The sequence below is a fragment of the Camellia sinensis genome, chromosome 5 (assembly GCF_055761805.1).
Source record: "Camellia sinensis isolate YWXY chromosome 5, ASM5576180v1, whole genome shotgun sequence".
Classification (NCBI taxonomy): domain Eukaryota; kingdom Viridiplantae; phylum Streptophyta; class Magnoliopsida; order Ericales; family Theaceae; genus Camellia; species Camellia sinensis.
The window spans coordinates 181,080,184-181,089,813 of NC_138965.1; the positions used below are offsets into that span (position 1 = coordinate 181,080,184).

The 9,630-nt window shown below is 37.7% G+C and overlaps 1 protein-coding gene across 1 annotated transcript; it reads left to right on the forward strand.

The window, feature by feature from the left end:
* Window positions 1-3,598: 3,598 nt before the first annotated feature.
* LOC145791922 (uncharacterized) lies at window positions 3,599-8,072 on the forward strand. Its single transcript, XM_082872377.1, has 2 exons — window positions 3,599-3,977; window positions 7,945-8,072. Exons 1-2 carry the CDS (start codon window positions 3,599-3,601, stop codon window positions 8,070-8,072), a joined length of 507 nt encoding a protein of 168 aa, XP_082728503.1.
* The last annotated feature ends 1,558 nt before the right edge of the window (window positions 8,073-9,630 follow it).

Below are 9,630 nucleotides of genomic sequence, written 5' to 3' on the forward strand. Positions count from 1 at the left end.
GTTTTGGCACGGAGTACGATGTAAGTATTTATGCTTTAGCATCTCGCATGCGTATGAATGTTAACATGACAGTATGCTTAACATGTGGCTAGATGCTTATGTGTTATAAACTGCTTGAATGCCTGTGGGTGGAGGTTGGGTTGTTTGAGTTGGAAAAACTCATTGAAATCCGTGTTTTAAGCCTACTTGCGAGTAGCAAATTCCAAAGTATTTTCAAAACAAACGGATATGTAATGCTTATTTCCAAATTAGACAATCTAGTCTATACTTATTTGCCGTGCGCATAACATAGTAATTCTAGGCTAATAATTGGAATAAGAACACATAAAGTTTTCAAAATTGGATATCACGGTTAGTAGAGGCCGGTCTTCGGACCGGGCGAAAGGGGGTGCTCATAGCTGACCTTCCCCGATCGTACCTAAGCTCCCGAGCTGAGACAACTCCGGTGATGACGGACATGTGGCCTTCGGCACCGAGTCAGGGTTTCCTAAATTCCCCCATTAAAAAATATTTAGGTGGCGACTCTGTATCTGGCAAAGCAGTCCATGTTTGGCACTACTTTTTTCGAAAATCTATTTCTCAAAACGATCTGCCAGACTTGGACTCTTTGGTTCAGATTAAGAACCGTGACACAAAATCGAGAGTCCGAACTGTAGCAACCCCAAATAAACAGAACGGGACTCATCCTCCCGGGGCGTTCGGGGGACGTCTACAGAAGCCACCAGTGTTTCATGGCAGAATTGAACCATTAAAGGCCGAAGCTTGGGTCTTAGGCATTAAAAAGTTGTTTGAAGTATTCCCATGTACCGAAACTCAGAAAGTGCAACTGGCAGCAATCACCCTAGAAGATGATGCCAAACGTTGGTGGATGTTAATGCGAGATGATAATAAGGATGTTACTTGGGCTCGTTTTCTGGAAATTTTCTATGAGAAATATTTTCCCCAATGTGTGCGGGATAGAAAGGCCGCTGAATTCATGGAACTGAAGCATGGAAATAAATCAATTGCTAAATATGAGACTCAGTTTATAAAATTAGCTCGCTTTGCACTCCACACGGTAGACATTACTTTAGACAATATACCAGTGGTGAGAGATTTTCCTGATGTGTTTCTAGATGAATTACCTAGCCAACTTGTTGATAGAGAAATCAAATTCACAATTGATGTAATACCAGGAACTCGACCAATTTCTACAACTCTCTACCGTATGTCTACCACTGAAATAAAAGAATTGAAAATTCAGTTGCAGGAATTGCTAGATAAAGGGTTTATCAGACCAAGTACATCCCCATGGGGCGTACCGGTACTTTTTGTTAAAAAGAAAGACGACACTCTCCGATTATGCATTGATTACCGAGAGTTCAACAAGGTAACAGTGAAAAATAAATACCCTTTGTCGCATATTGACGACCTGTTTGACTAGTTGCAGGGGGCACAAATATTTTCAAAAATTGACTTGAGATCGGGATATCATCAATTGAAGGTTAAGGCTGAGGATGTTGAAAAGACTACCTTCCGAACCAAGTATAGACATTATGAGTTTTTAGTCATGCCATTTGGGGTTACAAATGCACCTGCAGCATTTATGGATTTAATGAACAAAATTTCCAAACCTTTCCTAGATGAATTTGTTGTTGTATTCATTGATGGCATCTTGATCTATTCGAAAAGTAAAGATGAGCATGAACGACATTTGAAATTGACTCTTCAAACACTTAGAGAAAATCAGTTGTATGGGAAATTCAAAAAGTGTGAATTTTGGCTTGATGAAATTGCATTTTTGGGGCACATTATTAATAGGGATGGTATATCTGTGGATCCTCATAAAATTGAATCTATTATTAATTGGCCTACCCCAACTAATGTATCAGAAGTTTGTAGTTTTATGGGATTGGCAGGGTATTACCAAAGATTTGTCAGAGACTTTTCCAAAATTGCTATACCATTGACTCAGTTAACTCGAAAAGGGGAACTATTTGAGTGGACAGATCAGAGAGAAACAGCCTTTCAAGAGTTGAAGACAAGACTGACTACAGCCCCAATCCTTACCATTCCCTCAGGTACCAAAAATTTTGTGATTTTTAGTGATGCATCCTATAAAGGCTTGGGTTGTGTTTTAATGCAGAATGGCAAGGTTATTGCATATGCCTCTCGACAATTGAGACCACATGAAAAGAACTACCCTACACATGACCTAGAACTTGCTGCAGTGGTGTTTGCGTTAAAGATATGGCATCACTATTTGTATGAAGCCAAATGTGAAGTGTATACAGATCATAAAAGCCTAAAATACCTCTTTACTTAGAAGGAACTGAACATGCGTCAAAGACGATGACTCGAGTTAATCAAGGATTATGACTTACAGATTCACTATCATCTGGCAAAAGTCAATACTGTAGCAGATGCACTTAGTAGAAAGAATGTGGGGAATCTTGCCTGTTTACTCACAAATCAAAAAGAGCTGCTACTGGAGTTTGAAAAACTCGAAATTGAAGTAGTGCCTTTTGAACAAAGTAGCTTGATGGCTGTAATGTCTGCCCAGCCTGCTATTATCAAGGAAATTAAACAGAAACAGATGAATGATGAGTTTTTTAAAAAGCTTCGTGATGAACTTGACACCAAGCCTAGAAGGGGGTTCATAATTGAAGACTCCATATTGAAATATCAGAGGAGGTTGTGTGTCCCGAATGATGCGGATTTGAAAAGGAAAATTTTGGAAGAAGCTCACAAGTCAATGTTTACTATGCATCCAGGAAACACCAAAATATACCAAGACTTGAAGTTAGTGTACTGGTGGCCCAACATGAAAAGGGAGATTACCGACTTCAACTCTAAATGCTTACAATGCCAGCAAGTAAAAGCGGAACATCAGAAACCAGTAGGTCTGCTTCAATCTCTTCCTATTCCGAAATGGAAATGGGAACATATCACCATGGACTTTGTTGTTGGCCTACCTCGGACACCTAGAGGTATGGACTCTATTTGGGTTATAGTTGATAGATTGACTAAATATGCTCACTTTCTTGCTGTAAAGACTTCATTTACTACTTATAGACTTGTTACTATCTACATTGATGAGATTATTCGACTGCATGGGGTTCCAGTGTCTATTGTATCAGATAGGGATCCTAAATTTGTTTTTAGATTTTGGCATAGTTTGCAGGAGGCAATGGGAACAGAATTGAGATTTAGTACAGAGTTTCATCCACAAACCGATGGGCAAATCGAGAAAACTAGTCAGATCTTAGAAGACATGCTTCGTATGTGTGTATTGGGTTTTCAGGGAAGTTGGGAAACTTATTTGCCATTGGCTAAATTTGCTTATAATAACAGTTTTCACGCGTGTATCGGTATGGCACCATATGAGGCACTGTATGGCAGAAAGTGCAGATTGCCAGTTTGTTGGACAGAGGTTAGTGATAAAGCTATTTATGGGACTGAACTTGTGCAGGAAACGACTGAGAAGATCAAAAGCATCCAGCAAAGGCTCAAAACTGCATAGAGCCGACAGAAAAGCTATGTCGATCAGCGAATAAGGGACTTAGAGTACGAAGTGGGGGATCATGTATTCATCAAGGTGACCCCAATAAAAGGGCATATGAGATTTGGTAAAAAGGGAAAATTAACTCCCCGTTACATTGGACCATTTCAGATCCTTGAGAGGTTGGGTCCTGTTGCTTATCGTATTGCCTTGCCACCGGGAATGGAACAAATGCATAACGTTTCCCATGTATCCATGCTACGTGGGTATCTTAGAGATCCGTTCCATGTGATTGATTACCACCAGATTGCTCTAGACGACGATATGATGTATGAAGAATGGCCCGTGCAAATCATTGACCGGCAAGTGAAGCAATTGAGAAACAAAACTATCCCTATAGCGAAGGTCGAGTGGAGAGAACATTATGAGAAGGAGGCCACTTGGGAGAAAGAGAAAGAGATGCGGCAAAGGTATCCGCATTTGTTTCCATCTGAAGGTAACTTAAGTTTGGAAGACCAAGCTTTCTAAAAAAGAGAGACTGTAACGACCCTGACCTCCAAACTAGTACATTATATAATTTAAATGAGTTTAGTTGCATGATTATGTGCTTAATTGTGTGATTACATTTTAATTCTATAATTATCTGTTGATATATGGAATATCTATTTAAATTGACAACTTAGAGTCGGAAATTAGAAGCCTAAATAGCTTCAGAAACTGATATTGACTAGCCCAATAGGCTAATTAGAATATTTAGAATTTTATGGCAACTTTAGGTGATGTTTGATTTGGATCAAAATAATTAGAATAAACTGATTGAATTAGTTAGAGTTAAGCCTAATTAATTAATCCTAACCCTATTTGATTAGGCTAACTTAATCACATCCTATATAAGACCCAAATTAAGCTTATGAGCTCATTTTATATACACATTTAGCTGAGAATTGAGAGAGGGAAGACGAGAGTTCAACATTTAGAGAGAGAAAGAGGAAAATTGTAGAGAATTAGTGGAAGATTCAAAGATTGGAGCCATAATACACTTGAATTCAATACTAGGTATGGCATTCATCACTAATTCATGTAGTTATGGCATACAGTAGTTGAATTCCTCTCATTTTTGAACTTATTGGCATGTCATTGAAGAAAAGAAGCTATGAATATCATAAAAATGGAAGAATAGAGTTGAATTGCTTACATGCATGCATTATTTGAGTCAAAATTCATGAAATTCCTATATGCATGGCACATTTACACCTTAATTTGGAGAACCCTTCATGTTTTCATGCTTCACATGTCACTTGATCATATTTTGAACATGTTTTGGAGAAATGTACACTCAAATTGAGTTAAACTTATTTTATAAATTGAGGTTGGAGTCATTGGTTGGGAAATTACCATGATTTTGAATAAATGGGTTCAAATTGGAAGTGTTTTCATGTTATATAGTGATTCTCCATGTTTTTATACCAAAAACACAAGATTTGAAGCTTTGAGTACCATGTTTGAACTTCAAACACAGTTCTGGAAATTCCAGAATTCGTACTGTCTGCTCGAGCGAGGAAGTCCACGCTTGAGCGTGGAATTCAGGCTCCCAAAAGTTTCTGAAATTTTACAGTCCGCTCGAGCGACCATCGAGCGAGAATTTCATGTATCGAGTACTTTTACAGATCGCTCAACCGACAGAAGTTATGCTCAAGCGACCACCTTTGTTTTTGAACCCCCGCTTGAGCGTAGGAAGTTGCGCTCGAGCGGAGACCATGTTTTCAACAAAATTTTACCAACTCTTTTACGTGCATATTTGCATCCTCATGCCACTCCAAGCATTCTTAGGCACCTTTTGGACTCCGATAATCACAGAATAAGTTAGAGACACATAAACAAAATTGAATTAAAATAAAATGGAGATTCATTTGTACTTTGTTATGTACTTCGTTTAAGTGGACGTCCGAGGCTTAGTGTCACCACAAACCACTGTGAGTAATAACCTTATAAAGATATGTTCAAATTATCTTTATTTTCGAAAATGTTATAGCTATCGAAACGGATATGTGATTGATTGAATGAATTCTTAAAATGATTTGATAAGTGATAGCATGGCTTATTGAAATGTTATGTCCTCTAATGAATGAAGTTCTGTTTTGAAATGATATTGTGGCATCTATTGAATATAGGCCCTTGCCTGGGGGTAATAATACCGTGGTTAGGTCCTTGCCTGGGAGTAACAGTACCATGGCTAGGTCCTTGTCTGGGGGTAATAGTACCACGGCTAGGCCCTTGCCTGGGAGTAACAATACCATGGCTAGGCCCTTGCCTGGGGGTAATAGTACCATGGCTAGGCCCTTGCCTGGGAGTAACAATACCATGGCTAGGCCCTTGCCTGGGGGTAATAGTACCATGGCTAGGCCCTTGCCTGGGGGTAATAATACCATGGCTAGGCCCTTGCCTGGGGATAACAATACAATGGCTAGTATGATACGTTATCATTGGAATAATATTTGTTATCACTTCATGGATGTACCACATATAATATTACGAATGGCTTTTGTCACTGCAAAGAGATGCTATTATTGCTAACCAAAATGTTTTGTTGTGAATTTGATCTAATATGGCGAATATCTCCCTTTGAAAATGATTTAAGGTTCATTTCGAAATTGTAAAACATGTTTTTGTACTCTTGTCGAACTTTATTCATTTAACCTCTTTATTTTGTTATTACTCATTGGGCTCTAACTCACTATTTATTTATATATGTAATTGTAGGTAGGCAAACTGAACATCAGAGTTAGATAGCCTCAAGTTTACTCGTGTCAGCCTTTTGTGGAGCTTCCAAGTGAAGTAATTTAGGCTTGGGTAGAGCCATGCTTGTCGAACCCCCTTTTTGTGTGGTTTAATGGTTTTCTATTTGTGCATAGTTGGGGTTATAGTTTGTAAGACATGAATTTGTACTTATGTTGGATATAACTTGAAACAAAACCTTGTTTATTATATTCGATCTCCTCATATATGCACGGCTCAATGGATGAATTCTATGACATTTTTTTGAATTCTGCTAAGCCCCGTACTTTACATTAAAGGTTTATTTGTATGAGGCCGTAGGTAATCTATGATTACTGGCCGGTCATGACGTTAAACCTATAGGGGCGGGTTTGGGTCGTAACAGAAACTTCGACCGGTCAATAGTTCAACCGGCCGAACCAGCCAGTCTAGTCCAGTTTTCAAAACCATGCTTAGGATCGTATAGAGAATGAAGACAAATTGAACAAAAAATGTGTTCTACTTTTTTCTTAATTTTAGTTTCTCTAATTTTGAACTCAATTGAAAAAAAAAAAAAAAAAAATTACAACTTCCCTTCTTGTTCTACTAAATTAGTAAGAATATTTCTGAACCAAAATACAGAATGAATTTTTATATCTTTCATAAATTTGCGTCCTATTTTAATGTTACTTGAATGAGATTGAAAGAGTGGACCTCCAAGGCCAAGACATTAATGTTAATCTTTGTGCCTGGGAATGATCAATGAGGATGGAGTGGACTCCTTCAATTTGCCTTTGTATGCTACCTCTCCCAAAGAGATGACAAAGCTAGTAGAAAGAAATGGGTGTTTCAGCATAGAGAGAATGGAGGTAAGTGATACCAGGCCAAAGAATGATGGACCAACTAATGTGCCAGCAATGCTAATGCACATTAGAGTTGTCTTGGAAGGAATTTTCACCAAACACTTTGGGAGTAAGATCTTCGAAGAACTGTTTGAACGAACTCTTAATAAATTCGCGGAGATTTCCTCCATGTTGTAATCAAGCTGTGTGAAAGGAAACCAAATATTTTTGGTTTTAAAGCGTAAATGATTTGAGTTCATGTCACCTTCGCCTCATCATAATGAGGAGAAATTTACGATGTGCATACTTTAAAAAGGTGCATATTGTAAAAAAGTTATGATTTTTTATGATAAAAGTTATGATTATTTAACATCGTAAATTTTTGTAAAGTTATGATTATTTAACATCGTAAAAGTTATGACATTCTGTAGTAAAGTTATGAATAATGAATTTATGTTGTGTATCCTAAAATTAGGGATGTTAATGTTATGACACTTCGTAATTTTTGTAATGACATTTTATATTGTGTATGAAAGGTTCAAGAACGTTGTTGGAAACTTCGAAGATCTTCGAAGATCCTTGAAAAAAACTCGAATTCTCTAGAAATGATGAGAGGCTTAGATTCTTCAACAGTCACAACTAAGAACACAATAGTAAAGAGATGACGGAGATAAGAGATTGGGTAAAGAAGAAGGCAAAGTAGTTAGAGAGAAAATAATGGCAAGGCTCTCCCATGGATCTCTCACTTTCACTCTCAAGGTAGATAATGGAGAAGGGAAATTAGTTCTTTCCCAAGAGTTGTCTCTCTAAATTCCATCCCTTGTAAAGGTATGGGTAAGTACTATTTATAAGCACCTCATGATGTAGGATGGAGCCCATGTGCAAGGCACATAGGAAATATTCCCTCTAACTACCTTGTCCGAGGAGGTGACCTCTTCGAGGATGAGGAAGACCCCGAAGAGCAGATCAACCTCTCGACGAATCCTTCTTCTTAGCCACACCTAACCAACGATCTCCAATCATCCCAAAGGGTCAGGAGTAGTCTAAGAGGACATCCTGCTGCAGAAGGGTCAGGGGTAGTTCAAGAGAACGCCATGCTACAAATATTGTCGAGTCTCAGGGACCTCCTAGATCATGCCTCCTCGATCCAGGTATAGGCTATTTTAACCGAAGAGTGAATTTATCTCCACTCACTGTCCTCGGGATTGGGTCCTTTGTTCGGACTTCATCACGTCCATGGTTCTGGTGCGTAGATCCCGAAAAGCTCCTAACCCGCAAGTGTTCTAGGACTCATTGATAGAGCGACTTCTAGATTGCGTTCGAATCCTTTCGAAGTCAAGTGCTTCGGATTTCTAGGTTCGTGGATCCGAACCCTTTCGAGTCCGAGCTCAAATAGGTCTCTAGGTTCGTGGTTCCGAACCCTTTCAAGACTAAGCCAATACCTCGGAGAATGGATCTCCTCCGAGGGTTTCATCTCTTCTGAAAGCAACGGCTAATCTCCTCAGACGCCCGTATGGTTTGAGCCTCCTCGGATGGGTTTGTTGGACTCTCCTTAGAGATATATGCTTAATGGGTCTTCCTCGACCCAATTTGTTGGCCTCCTTGTGGGCACTTTTAATAGAATTCACTTGGGCACACTTGGCAATAATTTCTCCAAGCTCACCAATTTTTTTGGATTTTTCGATTGGGCTTCGATTGGACCCAATTAATTTAATAGGTTCAAGTTAACCCCTCTTACATTTTGCCCTTGCATGTATATCAGACATGCACATCCTTTCCTCCTTGGCTATATTTTTGCTTCACCTTCTTGAGCGCGTCTTGCTTGTATGGTCTATGAACAAGGCATCGTAACTTATGAATAAGATTCACGATTAATAAAAGAAATCATTTAATCTTATGCCATGTTTGGCAAACGCACGTCATAATTGTGCCACTTTTTTAATTTTATTTATTTATTTATTTATTTATTTTGAAAGCCAACCGTAATTCTTCAATTACTACAAATACAGATAAAGATCACACTTTTTTTGTGTGATGTATGTTTTTTAATCACACCTTTTAAGTTTTATTAAAGTCTGGTCTTTGGGAGTGTGATTAAAAGGGGTCATTTTTAATCACACTTTTTAAGTGTCATTAAAAAATGCTTTCATCATATCTTTTAAGTGTAATTAATAATATTTAGATCACACCTTTTAAGTGTGATTAAAAACATTTTAATCACACCTTTTAAATGTGATTAAAAACATTTAGATCACACCTTTTAAGTGTGATTAATAACTAATAAAACCTATGATAAAAAAAAAAAAAAGAATTCGACATATTTGAAAAATAATCAATATTATATTTGTACGCGCATTTGAAGAATATAATACACACTATATACTATATTTTGAATCACAACCATATATTTCATAAATGAAAGTACGTCATATATTTCATAAATGAAAGTTAAATGTTTAAAAGTATATACAAAGAAATTAATAAAAAGGTTTTAACTGTGATTACATATATTAAAAAAAAAAAACTTGAAAAAACTAAGTTCTTGAATTCTTT

Excerpts from the sequence above, each read along its gene's own strand:
- LOC145791922 (XM_082872377.1), top strand. The coding sequence starts at position 3,599 with ATGAGATTTGGTAAAAAGGGAAAATTAACTCCCCGTTACATTGGACCA. Across the intron at positions 3,978-7,944 it reads GCATTTGTTTCCATCTGAAG|GATGGAGCCCATGTGCAAGG; the intron begins GTAACTTAAGTT and ends CTCATGATGTAG.